General features: G+C 49.5%; 5 protein-coding genes across 5 annotated transcripts; 3 read left to right on the top strand and 2 right to left on the bottom strand.

Annotated features, from left to right (window-relative positions):
* Positions 1–1,824: 1,824 nt before the first annotated feature.
* CNBJ1360 (hypothetical protein) lies at positions 1,825–4,015 on the top strand (the record flags this gene model as incomplete). Its single annotated transcript, XM_768048.1, has 12 exons — positions 1,825–1,948; positions 2,006–2,730; positions 2,785–2,837; positions 2,895–2,912; positions 2,972–3,030; positions 3,087–3,111; positions 3,168–3,184; positions 3,237–3,283; positions 3,342–3,433; positions 3,485–3,568; positions 3,622–3,668; positions 3,720–4,015. The coding sequence occupies 12 exons, from the start codon at positions 1,825–1,827 to the stop codon at positions 4,013–4,015; spliced, it is 1,587 nt and encodes a 528-aa protein (XP_773141.1).
* Positions 4,016–4,207: 192 nt separating this feature from the next.
* Positions 4,208–4,704, bottom strand: CNBJ1350 (hypothetical protein; the record flags this gene model as incomplete). Its single annotated transcript, XM_768047.1, has 4 exons — positions 4,208–4,242; positions 4,292–4,393; positions 4,450–4,629; positions 4,698–4,704. 4 exons carry the CDS (start codon positions 4,702–4,704, stop codon positions 4,208–4,210), a joined length of 324 nt encoding a protein of 107 aa, XP_773140.1.
* Positions 4,705–5,149: 445 nt separating this feature from the next.
* CNBJ1340 (hypothetical protein) lies at positions 5,150–8,887 on the bottom strand (the record flags this gene model as incomplete). Its single annotated transcript, XM_768046.1, has 4 exons — positions 5,150–5,573; positions 5,626–5,948; positions 5,999–8,583; positions 8,629–8,887. The coding sequence occupies 4 exons, from the start codon at positions 8,885–8,887 to the stop codon at positions 5,150–5,152; spliced, it is 3,591 nt and encodes a 1,196-aa protein (XP_773139.1).
* A 314-nt stretch (positions 8,888–9,201) lies between these two features.
* Positions 9,202–10,393, top strand: CNBJ1330 (hypothetical protein; the record flags this gene model as incomplete). Its single annotated transcript, XM_768045.1, has 7 exons — positions 9,202–9,210; positions 9,276–9,547; positions 9,609–9,762; positions 9,815–9,860; positions 9,918–10,104; positions 10,155–10,215; positions 10,277–10,393. 7 exons carry the CDS (start codon positions 9,202–9,204, stop codon positions 10,391–10,393), a joined length of 846 nt encoding a protein of 281 aa, XP_773138.1.
* Positions 10,394–11,069: 676 nt separating this feature from the next.
* CNBJ1320 (hypothetical protein) lies at positions 11,070–18,011 on the top strand (the record flags this gene model as incomplete). Its single annotated transcript, XM_768044.1, has 5 exons — positions 11,070–11,609; positions 11,666–13,943; positions 14,007–16,516; positions 16,571–17,199; positions 17,252–18,011. 5 exons carry the CDS (start codon positions 11,070–11,072, stop codon positions 18,009–18,011), a joined length of 6,717 nt encoding a protein of 2,238 aa, XP_773137.1.
* Between the last annotated feature and the right edge of the window lie 112 nt (positions 18,012–18,123).

The raw sequence follows: 18,123 nt of genomic DNA, 5'->3' as shown, positions 1-18,123 counted from the left end.
TACCTCAAATGTTAATCTTTGAAGGTTTGCCAAAGCTGAGTGACTGAGCACCTCGCAATCTGGTCCGAGAAGAGATGCTGCAATGTATTGATCATAACAGCTATGTGATAGCTGAAGTTAACCCATTGTTGACAGTCTATTTTAATCGATTTCAACTAAACACCACAGCGGGAATCGACCGACTTGTAAGAACATTGAATAATAAACGACACGCAACTCCTGTTTTCATCTTCCCAGGTGACTCTGGTTGACAATACTCTAGCTAACCCCCAAACCTCCGGCCATTGGTTTTTGCAACAAAAAGCAAAATGTTTCAATGACCACTACGATAGAAGATTTCACTTCCAAACGATTGGAACTGCCATCCTTCTATTTCTAACTGCCTCCATCATTGAAGATCATTATTCGCTGCCAGGTTACTTGTCTCATCTTTTATAAGGAAAGGGAGGTAACGAAAGTCCAAAAGGTAAGTATAAACTTGACAACGGTTTGCCGGCTTAAATGCCAGATAAATGGGGTAAAGTTTCCTGACTGGTTGGCTTAAGTGAATGAGAGGGATGCCTAGACGAAAGAGGACCGCCTCTGCCCAAGATCACTGCCGAAGAGGAATAGGATAGCTGGACTTAAGATAATAGATTCGTAGGCTGAAAGTATGACGATTGTTGGAGACTTAAAGAACGCAAACTAGTTATACAAGATATCCATCTCTTGGAAATATCCACTCTCAACATCTTCTTGCTTCTATATATATCTACACTACAGGATCGGTCAGACATTTATTCGGCATTACACTAGGCTCTTCTCAAACATTCCGTCCATCCGTCCCTTCTCTTTTTAGCGACAACTGCTCTTCAGTTACCGTGATTTGCTCAGTTTCATTAGTTGTTTCTTTGGTTTCAAAGGGAACTATAAGTACACACTGCTGCATCTGTCTCCTAGTTTGCATCATTCTCTGGAATCCTTAGGCCCGTGGCACACCCGAAACCCGAAGCCGGTCATTCTATTCTGGGAGAAAGATAGCATCATGAAGGTCTCAGGGAAATGTTTTTTCGTTGATTACTTGTTTGGGTTTTTGCTGATCGCTGCGCGCGTCGCGTGATTCTGCGAATCGGACATCCTGAGTCACACCGGGAAGGGGGCCCACAAAATGATATCCATGTTATCAATGGCCCCGGGGGGGCGGGCTTTCTACAGTCCACAGTCCGTCCCATCAGTATTCCTCCTCCCTCCATCATGTGTGTCATGAATCGTAACCTCATGACCATAGATAAATAACTAAATAATCAAGGAACCACGGCTTATTCCGCATTTGCCGACATCCTTGACTTACCGATGCTATCGATTCTTTTTTACAGTTTACGCACAAGTCACTCTGTGTCCTTTTGAAGGTTGCCAGAGCTCAGGATGAACGACATATCCCAATCGGGTCTAGAAAGAGAGCTGGGATTGCTGCTCGATCATATGAATAGTAGCTATGTCAAAGCCGAAGTAGCGGACCCACCATTCACCATTCAGTATATGCGGATGGTCTATTTTTATTCAGCAAGAAGTCTGATATATAGGACCGAGAAGATTGGGTACTAAGGTGTAGGACCTTGTCTCGCAACATCTCAAAGGCCACCACTTCACCTTTAGCTGTTCCTGCCAATACACACCTCTTCTGTTTGCAATCGACCATTACCAGCCTCACCCCCATTCTTCAGACAATAGAAACCAAACTAAACTTAAACGAGTCCTCCGAGCATTATACAAGTAAGTGACCATGCTATCTGGCAAGCTAGTAATCAGCGATTGACATTGTTTAGGACCTGTCTCAGCTTCAACATGCCTTATCTCGGCCTGAGGGGTAATGCTCTTCTGTTTGCCATCTCGGCCACGGCTGGTATGGGGTTTTGTCTTTTTGGCATTGAAGATTCATCTTTGGGAGGTGTCATCTCCTCCGACCCTTGTGAGTGGCAACTTGGTTTGTAAAGTCGCACAAATCAATAGTGATTCTTTTGTCTAGTCCAAAACCGTTTCCACCTCGATGCCACTGGACAGGGTGTCGTCACAGGCTGTTTTGAAATTGGTTGTTTCTTTGGTGGTCTCGTCTTTGCGTTCTTCGGCGAACGCTATGCCCGACGCATTGTACTCTTTATCGCAACGATCCCTCTCCTCGTCGGTACTGTTCTTCAAGTGGCTACATACTCGACAGGTCAACTGGCTGCTGGTCGAGTTGTGGCAGGTTTAGGCTTTGGTGCAATTACCTCAACCCTACCCATCTGGCAAAACGAAACAAGCCCTCCAGGTATGAGAGGGATGCTTATATGTGCTAGTTTGAGCATGCTCATTGTAAGCATGGGCCGAACGATGACAATGAAGCCACTGACCATCTGGCAGGTCGGTCAGTTGATCGCTTACTGGGCTGCCTATGGTCTTTTGCAAGTCTATGATGACGACCGAGTATATCGTATAGTTTTCTCTTTACAGGGAATGGCCTGTGTTATCATGGCCTTAATGTTGATCTTCATGCCCGAATCTCCTCGATATCTCCTCGCCCATGGCAGACAAGATGAAGCTCGACAAGTGATTTCTGCTCTCCTCGACTTACCTGAGGACAACCCGATGGTTATCAGCCAAATAGAAGAGATCACTCAAGCCATCGAGCTTGAGATGGCCAGTGCCAGAAATTGGAAAGACCTGTTCAAGAGCGCCCACGATGCTCAGGGAGAGAAGCGACGAATGCTGACTGTTAGTACATCAGCCTTGAAAGAGATTAACTTAGAAGCTAATCAATGCGTGTAGGCCGTTGTTATCCAGGTTTGCCAACCTTTCAGTGGCAGTACAATCATTTCCTAGTAAGTCAACTGCTGTATATAGGGAGCCATTATTCCAGAATTGACGTCAATTACTAGCTATCTCACAACCATCTTGTAAGATCCACCTGTGAAACCTCTCTTTCCCTTCCCCTTTCTAACCAAAGACCTTGTAGTCAAGAAGCCGTCGGTCTCACACCACACACCTCGGCCCTTCTTTCAGGATACCTCCAAGGTAGGCATAGCGCCCTTCTGGCAAGCGGCAGATTATAAGACTGACGACCGTTTTAGTATGGTTCCTTTTCGCGAGTTTTGGGTGAGTTCCAACTGTTATTTTGGATAAAAAAGGACTCACATATATGGGTTTAAAAGCACATGGTACCTGATTGGTAAGTGACCTCACACACATTTGTCCCATAAGTTCAAGCTGACCAATAGCAGAACATGCTGGTCGCCGAAACCTTTTCCTCATCACCGCCTTTTTCATGGTGTGTTCTTGGTCCTCAAAAATTCCGGCTGTGTATTGGTGCTAACCTAGTCCCTAAGTCTGTTGTAATGTTCATCATGGGAGGTCTTTTAAAAATGGACACCAAACCCACCGGTATTGGAGCTGCAGCCATGATTTTCGCCTATCAAGGGTCCGTATTTCCGGCGTCGGGCTTTTTTGGCAATAGCTAATGGACCCGTAGCTTCTACACTTGGGGCTGGATGGCTGGTGTATGGGCTTACTCCTCTGAAATCTGTCCTTTGAGTTGGAGATCCAAGGGCATGGGGTAAGTGATTCTTCAAAGGCTGCTGATTACGAAGCATTATTTATTGTTTCTAGATTGGCAGTTGCACTTCAATGGCTCTTCGACTTCGTGCTTCTCATGGGTGCGTAAGCAATCGCCTGCTACGTCATGACTTAACTAATGGTGGTATCAGTCACACCCATAGGTATCACCAACATTGGCTACGGCATGTTCATGCTCTTTGGTGTATTCAACCTCTGCTTTATCCCGATTGTGTACTTCTTGTGCCCCGAAACCGCAGGCGTTACTCTAGAGCACATTGACGAATTCTACGGCCCAGGAAAGAATCCAGTGAAGGAGAGTTCAAGAATTAGGAAGGAAATGAAGGAGGCCAGGAAACGGCGGAACGCCGAGTTAGAGAGACAGGGAGTAGCGGTCACAGTTATGTCGGAAGGAAAGGGTGAGGTAACTGAAGTCGAAAAGGTGTAGGATAGCAACAGTTCGACGACCTTAATGTCAGAGAAACTGTGGCGAGTTTGTCGAAACCAACATTATGAAGTTTGCTATAACTTAGGGTGATAGGCTGAGGATGTAAAACATTTGAAATTGTCCTTACAATCGCGAAGCGAAGCGATTGGTATCTCTTCCCCTGCATTACCGTTACAATATAACTTGGTATAACTACTCCTCAAGCACAAAGTCGTAGGCAAAGACATCTGGAGCCATAGTCAGTGTTGCAGCACACGTCAGACGTGAAAGATTTACCATCCACGTTGGGTCGGACGTTTTCAGTGACGACCTTGACATGGGCCTCAGAGACAGCGTAAGTCTGAAGGGCCTCAGCAGAAGAAAAGATGGAGTAGAGACCTGTCTCACATAGTCAGTTTTTTAATTTCAAATGGAACTGCGAAATGAGCCCGTACCGTAGTCAAATCCCTTAGCCCTAGCGTCCAACAAAGGGGGACCCAAGTGTACGCTCTCAGGGCCCGGTACATTCTTCAAAGCATTTATAGCCTCTTTGGCCTTGGCGAGAACTTCCTCAGTGGAAGTGCTAGTGAGCGCAGAAGGGCGCTTGAGTTTCCAAAGGACGATGTGGACGATCTCTGCGTGAGGCCAACGGGTCAGGGGCGACTTCGTACGCGGGCTGAGGAATTGCTTTCGCAGGACTCACTGGGCATTTTGGGCTGCTATCAAAGTGATGGTATGAGTAAGCAATAAGATTGATGAAGGGTATACATATATATAACGTTTGAATTCCGTGGCTGGGTGTCGCTGTTTTCCTCTGCCCTTCCGTCATTTCATGTTGACGCAAGATGTGCGAAGAGCGAAGACGCCGGCCCGGTTTCGGCAATTACAATGATCACGTGACCGCACAGCACGTTAAAAACCAGGTATATTAATAGAAGAAGCTACTAATCAGGCGGGTTTCATCGCTTTCAAACTGCACAGAAAACTCTCTTGTGCGGGAATGACTCTGTGCGAACCTATTTAATTGCGAAGGTGTTTCATTATTTTGATCACGTATCAAAGCCATATTCCATGCAGACGTTGTTTTTACAAGCCTTATACCAAGAGTTATGAAAATTGCGTTTAAGACATTCCTTGTCTATGTACCGCATACGGTTAATAACCATCGACGTCCATTTGCTCCTCCTTCATGCGAACATGTCCGTTGATACCGTTGGTACCATTCACTTCTGGTGTGTCCACAGCCATCTCCTCATCGCCATGAGGAGCTGGTTCTTTCGCTTCCTCCACAGGGACGTCATCGACAATCTCTTCAACAGCTGGCACCGCCTCTTCCTCTTCAATCGCCCAAGCTCCTACCTCGCCTTCCTTCAGTTTTTCCCACCTGAATTTCTCAACTTTAAAAAGTACTCCTTTTTCCCCTTGTAACTGCGCGGCGAAGCCATCATCCAAAAGATAGATTCCCGATGCCGGGTGGGATGCAAAGATTTCTTTCGGTGTTGTGTCAGAAGGAAGGAGTTGGGTGAGGTTAATGAGCGGGTATTTGTATGTTGACTCCTTGTTCATGGATATTTGGTATCTGAGAAAGTTGTTAGACCATTTAAACAGAGTTTTCCAAAGGCACAACCTACGTTTCACTGGATCCCTCAAGGATGAGCTTGTATTCCCACAGACTCTTGTCCAATTCATCGCCCTCAATTGGCACATCCAGCCAACCCTTCAACATATCAGGGCTGTATTTGAACGCGCCGGAGACTGCAACGTCCTTTCCACCGACATTAATGGCAGAGAGGATCAGGGATTCGGTAGGCACAGTAGTGGTGAGAAGGATAGTTTCCTTCACCTCTTCATCTTCCTGCTTTGATGGTGGAATAGGACAGACGAGGGCCCGCTGGTGCGCCCATTCGGAAATGCGAGCCTTGCGTTTACGTGACGCCAGGTACTTCCTGTCAATCTATGATACTGATTAGAACCCATCCAAGTCATTTGAAAGTTGAGACCCACCTTGACACGTTCTACCCTTTCAACGACAACACTGCTCCCGTCATGTCCATTACCCCATCCTCGCGTCTTGAACCCATTTCTCTCGGTCCCGGTATACCTGACCAACTTCGGCACAAGTCGTACGGTCACATTGATAAACTCTTGCTCGTCCTTCTTCCTATCCTGGGGACTCTGTAAAGATGGCAAAGCTGACCACCTTATCCATCCGGCGTGGACAAGGATAAGGCCAAGATCAGAGTCATCAGTGTAGACATCTGTTCCCCAACATGCTCGTTTAGGATCCTCGGCGCCGCAGACAACATTGCCCACTTGCTTGGTGCCTGCATCATCCCAGCCTGGTTCACCTCGTACTCTCCAACCTCTGCCCAAGAAGCCTCCACCAATCCTCACGACGATAACACCTCCTTCGTTTTCCGGTTTCACCAGACCCGTTTTGGCCAGAGTGAATGGCTTACCAGTGTAGTCAACTGTACCGATCACCCTCGATAAGGAAGGGAGACCTTTGAGCCACGCTTCAACAGGTGCGGAAGATACCTCGACTCTCTTCTGCGGAAGCTGAACGATGGAGGCAAAGTCACGCTTGTCCATCACAGGCGAATGTCGTCCATGAGCATGGTGATTACCGTACGAAGCATGTGAGTGGCTCATACCATGGTGAGCCTGGGTCATCTTGTCCTCCTCCAACTTGCGGCGCTTGCTCTTTGCCTGACTACTTCGTCGTTGAGCTTGTTGGGCCTGATGGGCGACTTGAGCATCTTCAACGACAGTGTCCATGCGACTGCGCTTTTCTCTGGGAGGCTGAACTGGTGCAGTGACAGGGATAGGAGGGACTACGGGGGCAGAAGGAGGAATGGTCTGGTAGTATTCCCTTTCAGGACGTGGTTCACGGTTGGCTGTAGTGCTCAAGCTCTCACGAGGCATCTGACTGACTGCAGGCTCGCGAATAGGTGGTTGGACAGGAGGCGTCTCGCGGGTGACCGGCTCGGGCTTGTAGCCGTACGGCCTTGGCTCACGAGTAGGAGCTACCTGCTGAATCACTGATGTCTCTCTCTCGTAACCAGAGTTTGCGGCGTTTTGGGAAGTAGCTGCAGGCTGAGCACTAGGATCCGGGTGATTGAGGACTTCAATATGTCGCGTGTAGCCTGATGATGGCTTGCCTTCGAATGATCCAGTATTGCGCCTGTATGGGTCAGGCTGCCTGGCGCCGGCAGCACCGGAACCAGGCGCTGCAGAAGGAGTGGACAAGGAGCTTCTTCGCTCCCGCTCACGTTGATCTTGTTCCCGAGCGGCCTTCCACTTTTCCCGTTCCCTCTCTTCCCTTTCCTTCTCCCTTTGCCTTTCGGTTTCCTTCTTTCTTTTATCTTCTTCATCTCGCTTTCCTTCCCTCTCAACCCTTTCCCGTGCCTCTCGAGCCTCACGCTCGCGTTCATGGTCCCATCGTGGTCCGCCAAACGCTCCATAGCCACCAAAACTGGACAGACCAAACCCCCCAAAAGAACCAGCGTATGCAGGGTTTGACGGGTACGCATAAGATGAGGTATAAGGCGCTCGGCCTGATGTAGGAGCGCCAGACGGAGGTCCACCTGCCGAAGGCGCTTGCGAAGGCGGCGGCTTGGCACTGGAAGCAGCAACTGGAGGTGAAATATTGTCTCTAGACGGTTCGCGAGGAGAAGCAGCTGTGGGGGCTCTTGTCACGGGAGATCGCTGGACCTCGCGATCCCTGTTCCCCTGTGAACCACTCAGTGGAGGAGGTCCGCCTGCATAAAGCGACCGGGCGGTGCTTGGCGCAGAAGGCTTGGGTGGGCTTCGATCATTGCCAGACAAACCAGGGATCTCACGAGCGCTTGAATTACTCAATGAGCGAGCGTGTCCGCCTACGGATGGAGGTACTTCTTGAGTTGAGGGTACAGCCGGAGAGGGGTGTGCACTGCCGCTGGTCGATCGCTCTCGAGTGTCACGTTCAAACGGAGAAGGGAGAGAACGAGAGCCAAGTGACGAAAAGTTTGGAAGCGGAAGACTCGGTCGGGAAGCGGAAGCGGAACCGGCGCTGGCTGGTGGGAGCTGAGGTGAAATTGAAGGTTTACCTGTTACTGTATTCGAGGCTGGTAGGCCGCCACGCATCGTATTGGTAGGGGATGGGGGAAGAGATGGGCGCGGATAGGAGTTCCCCGGAGTCGTTGAAATGGATGCTCGTCGGGTAGGAGACGTTGGCGCGGGTGGCTTCAAGTCGCGCTCTCGTTCACGCTGAATCCGCTCTTGACGCTCCCTATCTCGCATTTCCTGCTCCCTAAAAGGACTATTTCCGAATAATCCGTAGCCGCCGCTCAGCCTGCCCAGCCCCGCCCCGAGACCGACTCCGAGCATATCGGGCTTACGGGCGGTGCCTGCACCGGGTGGAGGAGGTGCATAAGGATTTGTGCGCTCATCCCGTGGAGTGCTGCCTGCTGAGGATGCGCCGGATGGATGATGATGATGATGATGGTGGTGGTGCTGATGTCTTTGCTGGTGCGAATGCGATGAACTGGATGAGGATGGCGGGTCAGGGCGTTGAAGGGGAGAAGGGTACGAGTATGGGTTTCCTAAAGCTGCGGCTGTGAGCATGGTCCCTGGGGATGGGGAAAAACACCGACTCTGCCTCTCTCTGTCCCTATCCCTGTCCGTTACAAGGCCGTAGCTTGGTCTGAGAGGGTTGGGAGGGGGTCCGCTCGCAGGCGTGGCTGCTGGCGGCGGCGGACTTGTCGCGTTGGAAGTCCCCTGCGGCTGTGGGAGCTTTCCGTAGGGATGCATTGGAAAGGGCAGAGGGATATGGGGGAGCTGGAGGAGGAAGTAGTGGGAGAGAGTGGACAGATGACGATGACTTTGAGCCGTACCCGACAAACCACAATACATTATCACACTCCTCAGGCACCGCACGCCTATTTCTTTCTCATGTACCTATTTTTACTAGCCATGGGTCCCTTTCCCAAGAATGGATTAGGCGCGTCGAGCAAAACCGGGTGTGCCTGAATTTGTGTGCGACATTGTAGTGCGGCTGCGACATTGTACGGCTGCGAAATCCGTGTGATCTACGCCATAATCTGCAAGAAGATATTCGGTCGCCGATGGCGCGAAGACGAAAGCAGTAACGTATAATACCAAGTCCTATTGCTTGCACTTATAAAGTCCAGTGCTCCCCTTTTTGCTTCTCGTATCCCTGTACCAAGATGACAACTGTATGTAGAGATCTTCAGTTTCATATTCACTTCAAGGTGGCTTATTTGGCCATCTATTGATGTAGTCGGCTAATCACTCTATCATGGTGCATCCTACGACCCCCACAATAAGTCATGTAACAATCGCGAATCCACACCCTGGAGATAATGCCCCACACACAATGTATCGTACACCTTCGCATTTCAGCGGAGACGGTGGACCTGGCGTAATATACCCAGAGGGGATGCGCCTCTCCAGAGCCTTGACTCCTGGCGGTAACCCTGTAGACACATCTCAACCGGCTCTACCAAACTATCATAGGGCTCTTGGAGACCCTGCACCCGTAGGTCTTATCCCGTACGTCGAAACACAAGTTACATCCGTATCATCACGGACTAACGCTGATCCTGCCAACAAGCCTTTCATCAGGGACACTACTCATAAGTCTATACAATGTTCAAACTCGAGGTATCACCACCCCAAATATTATTCTGGGTCTTGCCCTTGGATTTTCAGGTATAGTGCAGACAATTGCGGGCATTTTGGAATGGGCTTCTGGAAACACTTTCGCTGTGAGCTTTTGGTTTTCGATCGCGCCCATGCTTTTTGCTCATTGGTCGTCAGGCAGTAGCTTTAACTTCATATGGTGGCTTCTGGTTCTCATTCGCAGGTAAATCATAATGATGCCATTGCTCTGAGAAGGCTTAACTTACCAAAAAATTAATAGTTCTCTACATTCCCCAGTTTGAAGTAACGGCGTCATACGCATCTGATATCTCAATGCTGGCTAACGGCATTGGTCTCTACCTTGTCATGTGGGGCATCCTCACTTTTTTGTTTCTCCTTGCTTCCTTGAGATCATCAGTCGCGCTGATTAGCCTTTTCCTAATGCTAGATTTGAGTTTCTGGTTGACGTGAGTTGAAGAATCTTTTTAGTCGACAAGGACTAAAACAACCCGTGAAGCGCCGCAGGTTATCTGTCACAGAATGAAAAGATCTTGAAAGCCGGAGGCGGCTTTGGTATCGTAAGTAATCATTTATTCTCACTATCAATTTCAGAGGCTTACCTCGATACTACCAACACAGGCCGCTGCATTCTGCGGATTCTATGTAGCGCTGGCGTCTTTATTATCGGGTCATACTAGTTTCTTCCTTGTGCCTACGGGGGACTTAAGGCCCGGGTCTTCCCATAAAAGGACATGAGATGACGTTGAGCAGTCTAATTCTTTGTCATTGTTTTCCTTACCTTCAAATTTAGATCAGTCACCAGCTTCATACGTACCCTGGATTAACCATTTGCCTTGATTGTCCTCCTTGGTGTACCGTAGTGTAGCGTCTTCGCATGTATGCATTGCAGCATTCAAGTACATTGTAATTTTTAACGTCTTTCTATTATGCATACTATGCATCAACGCCTCAGTGTTCTGGCTGCCCTCGTGATTCTGCCATCCGTCCGTCAGACAGCAGCAGCAGCCACACGTTCTTTTCTTTGCTACTATAGGCATTTACGTAAAACTTTGGCTTTGTTACGTAAATCCCCTTGGTGTGTGCCTTTGTGAATTGAGCCAAACAATGCAAACAGCAACGAAAGACAGCAGCGCAACTTATTTCGTCTGTCTACGTTTATATATTCTCATCTTTCTTTCATTCTTTCAATTCGACCATCTGCCATCTTGAGAGGAAAGACGTCTGTTAGCACAGGGCCGTGTACATATTTTGCTGGCAGCAACCCGCCAATCTGACCATTCGAATCCCTCAACAACCTTCCCTTCACTCCCCTCTTATTCTTGATCAGTCCTTGTGGAGTAAGTCCGCCAATGGCCTTACCCATTAGGTGGCAGCTAATAAACCCAAAAGTACCTCATTTTAGAACTTCAGGATGGTTCGAACTGTCCAAGAACCCCTTCCTACCACACCCCAACGCCTCACCGGCTATTCTCAACCTCTGCAGCAAAACAATGCTAGCCCATGGCCCGGCAAGCCGCGCACGGTCCTCCAAGAGAGGACAGATAATGTTATGTTTCTCCCTCCAAAGTCCCAGAGCAATAAAGGCAAAACTCAAGCTTTTAAAGCTATTCCAAAGCTCGTCAGCAGACCATCCCAATCACCGATGCGACCGAAGGTCTCGAAATTCCTTGCTAATTCACCTCAACGGGTCGGGGTCCCTGAATCTTTCTCATCCCCCAAATCAAACCCTCCTCTCTCTTCTGGTACAGGGGTACCATCACGTGCGCCGCCCAGGCCATCGATGCCCATGCCAGTTTATGGCGTCGATGAAACGCTGTTGATAGACATGTCTCTCCCAGGTGACTCTACACTGGGAGGTTTCGAAACAACAGACGAGAGTGAGGGCGAGAACGTGACCAAAAGATTTGGGGGTTTCAAAGGTCTGATGACACCGGACAATAGTCAGAAGGTGGTAAGTTATTGACTTTGAAGAGCGTACAGTTGTTGAGGATTAACGTCCATGCATAGGGTCGGGCTGAGTCACCCAGCTTGAGTCGCACGATAAAAAAGGTTGCCGTCTCAAGGCCGAGTCAAAAGGCGCCTATTCGTTTACCTACTCCTCCGGCTTCTCAACCTCTTCCCATAGAAACCTCTCCATCACAACCCTCTACTCTACGGGCACCTCGAGTGCGCGCCCGGCCGTCTCCGACATCTCCTCGACACATCTCTGTTGCTCCGGCTGAGATCCTTGGGAATAGCCCCTCAGGTTTCAATGCGCAGTCAGCGGCGGAGCCGTCACCGAACCCCAGAAGCAAGAAGAAATCGAGGATAAGCAACGAAATCGAGGAAGGTTTAGGCAGAAAGTCGGTTGCGGTGACGATTCCCATGCGAAGGATGTCTGCTAGTCTTGATATTGGGAATGTCCAAAAGAATATGCCCCGCGAAACCCACAAGTCCTTGGGCAAGGGAAAGGGACGTGCCTCTTCTTCCAGAACACCCAGTGCTACCCTTTCTCAGTCGACCTCTAGTACTAGACGCGTGAGTGGCGGATCGAATTCAAGTTCGCAATCTCGTTCGAAGACACCAGCAGCTCCCAGGACTAAGGTCATCCCAGCCACCGCCCCGGCCCGCAGACGTCTATCCAAAGCTCCTAGCACTTCTCGAAAAGAGCCTGTCAAACGCCGTGCTTCTACAGGTATGGCCCTCACTCAGACCACGCCCAAGAATGGTAAGGGTAGAGCCAGAAAGAACAGAACTACAATGACTCAGGAAATGTTCGAGTCAAAGAGTGTTATTCTGGATGATCCGATCCACGGTAGTCCTGGAGATGACCCATTACTTCTGAAGGGTGTACCTGCAGAAGAGATGGAATGGGACGGTGAAGACACAAGGAATGGGCTGATATCAGGGCTTGGACTACAGATGGAGTCTCGTAATGTGGTCGAAGAACCCGTGTCCGCACATCGTGCAGGCCCATCCACTGCCCCTTCCCCAAGTACTATAGCCAAAACGACTCAGTGCGCCCCTCCTGAACAATCTCCTCTTTTGCCGACTCTTTATAATCGTTTCGAAAACGGAGAGATAGACGTGGGGCAGTATGATGATTGGGGGAACGATTTTGGAGGAGGCTGGTCCGATGATGATAGCGTGGCTGGTGAGGATACGTTCTTGCATGTGAAAGAGCGACAATACACAGGTGAACCAAACCTTGCCGTCATTGGAGAAAATGTTACGGAAAGTCCGTTCATTCCCAGGAAGCGATCTACGGAATTAATGCAAGAAGAGCGAGAACTATCCATGAATATTATGAAGAAGGAAGGTGAGGGAGAGGCCAATGTCGAAGGACATGTTACTTTAGAAGCAGAGGAAGGTGCTTGGGATGAGGGGCTCACCGTCAGACAAGAAGCCCATGCCGACATTGAACCTGGAGTCTCCCAGCTGGAAGAAGGGCAAAATAGGACGGATGGAGAGGCTGATGTGACGATCGAGGCGGAGAGTGATGCTTGGGACAACGTACCTGCCTGCCAGGATGATAAGGTCGAGTCATCCAATCAAAGGGCTCATGTGGAGCCATGTAATGCGGTTATTGAGATTCGCTCCTCAGATCTTTCTTCAAGCCCTCAAGTCAATGCAACAAGGTTGCCATCTCCAAAGCGTCTGGCCACTCCTCGACAAAAATCACCAGTATTGACTGCCTCACTTTCCCCAGTCTCTCCTTTTAGGCATGTCCAGCCTACTCAACTCGAGAAGAGTCCTGCCGTCAGGAATGCTGAAGAGCAAAGCGCGCGAGACGAGTCAAGGCAAATATCAGTCGCTGGACTTTCCCCGGCTCCTACAGGGCGATTCTCTGCAGCCTCCTCTCCCCCTGCTCATTTGAAGCAATGCTCCCCTATACCTAATTCACCTACGTATTCTAGGCGTTCTTCGCTTGCTCCGCCTCCCCCTGTTCAATTATCCTATTATGTTCATCCGGCCAGATCTCCGTCTCAACCATTTTCTCGCGCTGGCTCCCTGAGACCGTTGTCCATCCTGCCCACTTCAGCCATTTCGAAGGGATCAACACAGGAAGCCCCCGAGCTGTCAGAACCAGAGATTGAGGCGGTACAGCATGTCTCCTCACTGTCTCCTCCAGGCCGCTCCCCTCGAAGGTCTTTGAGTCGGGAGTCATTCCAGTCACCCGCTCTGCGTCATTCGATTTCTCCACACTACACATTGGACGAAAGATCTGTTACTAGATCACCGTTAATCTTAATCAAGCACAGAGGAGAAGGAGAGACTGCTCCACCCACAGAGTTTGAGCATAATCGTACGTACTGTCTAATAATCACTCCCAAACGGAGTTTAGCTGATAGTACCTCCTTTACTGTAGATCGCTCTGTCTCGCAAGAGCCAACGACAGCTCAAAATGAAGATGGAGAAGAGAAGGACGATATCATTGTAAGAGCAGAGAGAATGGTTGCTCGTTTATCTATGCCCCTTTCTCCACCCACCCTGCCTTTACTGAGAGAGGAGACACCGGCGCTGGTCATTCAAGCTGCTTCTCCGGAAAATTCTCCTGCCTCACAGCCATTTATCACATCCTCCCAAATATCTTCATCTTCAGTTGATGCTCATCGTTTTACTTCGCTCTCCCCCGTGCCCATTCTGGTTAAATCACGGATTTCTCCTTTAAGCTCACCAGAGGGAATCGTGGCACCTCAGCCACAACCCACACCAGCGTTACAGATGACTCCCCAAGATCATGAGTACACTGGTACCTCTCCATTAGTTTCCCCTATCTCCGACGCATCTTTGCAACACACCCCCATTCCTCAGTTCAAGCTTTATCCCGGAGAGACACCTCTCGTGGATGCTTCCTATCGTGAACCAACTCTTGGTTTCCGGCGAGGCACACCACATCCGAAGAAAGAACTAGCCTCTCCTGCCACTGATTGTAGTCCTTTCGGCCCACAAACCTCCGCTCCCCAATCGAGACTGAGCCTTCAAAGAGGCATATCAGCGGACACCCATTCGGATTCCTCTCTTCAGCAAAAAGGTTCACTTCTCTTACCTACCTCTCCACAAGCAGGATCGCCTAATCAATCTCATTTTCAGGAGTTCATTCCGGCTAGACGGTCTCCGAATTTGTCTCCTTCTATAACCATGAAGAAGAACTCTCAGACCTCCTCTTCGTCCTCATCTCCCGCACGTGTTCTCAATTTCCCTCAAAGCGAATTGAAGGGTATAGTGAACCATATTCAAGCTTCCAAAATTATGGATTCTCCCTTGGAGGATGTCCACTTGGAGCCTGTGGCCGTTGTTACACAGCAAAAAGATGTGATGGGAGTTGAAGTGCTTACGAAAACGTCGATTATACAAGAGACTGCTTCGGCTGTACACGCCCAGACCCTCGTTGAGGACAATCACGTAGAGAATGAGGTTGGCCCTGACGGGCTCATCGAGTGCTCAACTAATTCAGTGGTGACGGGAGATGTAGAGCTAGAGACTCCCTTCGGACCCACACCGGAGAGTGCTCATGCAAATCAACTGGCCATGACACTCGATCCTGGAGGCATCCTTGAAGAGAGAGATTCTGTGGGGGGATCAGCACGGCTTTCGGATGAACATGGCGATGACGAACAAAATATCGGCAATGACAGCGGTCTGACCGAAATGACAGATAAGACGGCAGAAGGCGATAGTGCGGCGTGGGATATTTCAGCAGCGTCTCTGAACGAAAGTGTCGAGAGAAGCAATGAGTTGGAAGGGATAGAAAAGACATGTGAAAGGCAAAAAGAAGACAATGAACAAGATGCGGGAACAGTTTATCTGGAGAACAATGTGCCGAAGAGTGACATGAGCGAGAAAGATGGCGAAGAAGACGATCAAACGATGGAAGAGACGCTAAGCGAAAATGAACAATACCAAGCTAGCGGACAGGAAAATGATCAGGAGGAAACAAATGACGAGGACGAAGGAGGCGAGCTGAGTGAAGCACAAGATAAAATCATTATCTGTGTGGTGAGCAAAGAGGCAGTGAAAGTTGAACCTGGATTGGAAGATGATGCTCAGGAGAGACAGCAGACTGTCTCGGAAATCCCAGACCAACGCCACACACCTGCAATTCCCCCGCCACTGCATTCGTCAGAAGCTGCAAGGGAACCATCGATGCAGTCACGGCGGACACCAGCACCTTCTCGACTTATATCGGGGTCAGTCTCAAATCCATGTCAGAAAACGCACCAACGGCACACCCCTACTGCCCCCAGACCCCATAAGCAGGTAGTTACTAAGCTTAGCGCACCTGCCCCGTCCACACCTTACGTCCCCCCTTCTGCTCCAGCAACCCCCTCCGATACTTTGTATCCATCTCTCAACAATCTTGATTCCCCGCTGTCAATTGGTACAAGTTTTATCACATCCACACCACTTCATCAAAATAGCTCAAATCCAACCGCAATTTCCAATGAGCGTTCGGTGTTCGGTATCGCCGGCGAAAATACCCCCCAATGCATACCTACTTTGGAGAAAATGTTCGCGAAAAAAACGGTTGGGCATTCCAAGCTCTCTCAACAAGTTATACCCTCCAGTTCGCCTTCTCGAGGTGATCCCAATGAAATGGAGAGCGTACAGGTTGATGAGAAGGCTGAGGACCCAGCAAAGGAAAAAGACGAACATGAGCCTCATAAGTCAGACGCCGAGTGCGATACATCAGGAAGCTCACAAGACAATGAAATGAGCAACTCTGTCCAGATCAAAAAACCTCGGAGGTCACTTCACGAGGAGCTTGCAGCTGTAGCTAGAGATGAAAATGAGGGTGACAACAGTTTTAAGTCCGTGGTGGAAGTATCAAGCTTGGACCCCAAGGCGGCTGCTAGGGCTGCGGCGATACTCAAACTTGTAGGTGCCCTTCGCATTCATGCGATTCCACTTACTGACTCTCAAACTTGACAGAATCATTCATATATTGAACACGGTGTTCTTTCTCGTCAAAGTCCAGATGTATCTGACACTTCAAATCTGTCACATTCTTCTCTTCTCAACAAACGAGATCTTTTGCATGAAGCCGAACTCGAAATTGTCTCTCAGCGAAGAAGTCGCAGTCGATCCATGAGTCGGGCGATGTCGTTATCTCGCGACTTGGAGGTATTAAGGGAAACCAGAGGCGAGAGAGAGATGTCAGTGGCGACCTTTACGACGGAAGACTACCCTGTTCCCGGCGGGTACGTGAAGACGCCAATAAAAAGGCCTCACTCCCCTCTCCCCCACATTTACCATCACTCCCGCGCGTCCCTTGCTCACATGAATACTCCTGGTACGGCCAAAGGGAAGGCAAAAGAGCGAGCGAATAGCTGGGGTGTGTCCGAGTGGAAACGCCTTGAAAAGATGTATCGGTCTGAGAAAGAGGCCTGGATAAAGGAAAGAGAAATGAAAACTCTACCGGGGGGACTTGTCTCTTGGGCTAAGAGAGCAACATTCGGGAGCAATCCTCGTGCCGAGGCGAAACCATGGGATGCTCAGCGTGTAGTAGACAAGTTTTTGGAAGGTGAAGGATCAAAGGCGGACAATGTAGAGTGGGATAAGTAAGTTGCAGCTTTGTACGTTGGAAGGAAACAATGCTAATTAATTGCACAGGGAATTAGTGCTTCTTCGAGTACAGGCTATTGAACGTCGACTCAACCGTATCCAGAACAAGGATACCTCCTTGTCTACCATCATCGATACTCCTGCACAAAAGAAGGCCCGAAAGAACCTTGATGCGATCGACATCTCTAGTAAGACTGCCCATACCCCTTTCCCTATGCTCCGTTGCGGACCTCCGGTGGAAGAACCGCCCTCCACCATCAAGAGGATGCTGGGTTTTGTATGGGGTGGAGGAGCAAACAAGGCTGATAGGATGTCCGATGTGAAGATGAAGGGTAAAGGGTTGATGAAGGAGTTCGAAGCTACGTACGAGAAAGATAACGCGGCTATGCAGATGAAGGAGGTTGCAAGGTCCGAAGGGGTACCACCATCCCTCACTGTCGCTTCTCAATCTGCTCCAGCCCGTGCTGGGGTCATTACTCGCTCAATTTCTACACCCAATTTCGCAGCTGCAGCTTCCCTCCCATCGACGTCACGCTCAAGCTCAGCTCTCGCATCCACCTCTTTCTCCTACATTTCGGATTCGAGTTCGAGCAGGCTTTACCCACCACTCGAGCCATCACTGAGCCAGCGTTCGTCAGCAATCGCAAAGCTTTTTCCGCAGGCGCAGATGAGAATAGCTGTTCCACCGCCACCCAAAGAGCCGATAAAATTACCTAACACTGTGTCGGGCCTGCAGAGGTCGAGAACAGGAAGCGTGAAAGATCTGGCGAAGGCGTTTGAAGAAAAGAGTTTTGAGTTGCAGAAGTAGGCGTGGAAGAAAAGATGACTATGGTGTAATTCTATTTATGATTGTAATGACTTCAACGAGTTTCAATGTTAATCTTCTTGGCCATTGTGTCCATAATTTAGCAATACAGTGA

The sequence above is a fragment of the Cryptococcus neoformans genome, chromosome 10 (genome assembly GCF_000149385.1).
Source record: "Cryptococcus neoformans var. neoformans B-3501A chromosome 10, whole genome shotgun sequence".
Lineage (NCBI taxonomy): Eukaryota > Fungi > Basidiomycota > Tremellomycetes > Tremellales > Cryptococcaceae > Cryptococcus > Cryptococcus deneoformans.
Note: the sequence above shows the minus strand (reverse complement) of the source record. Positions and strands in the feature narration are given on the sequence as shown.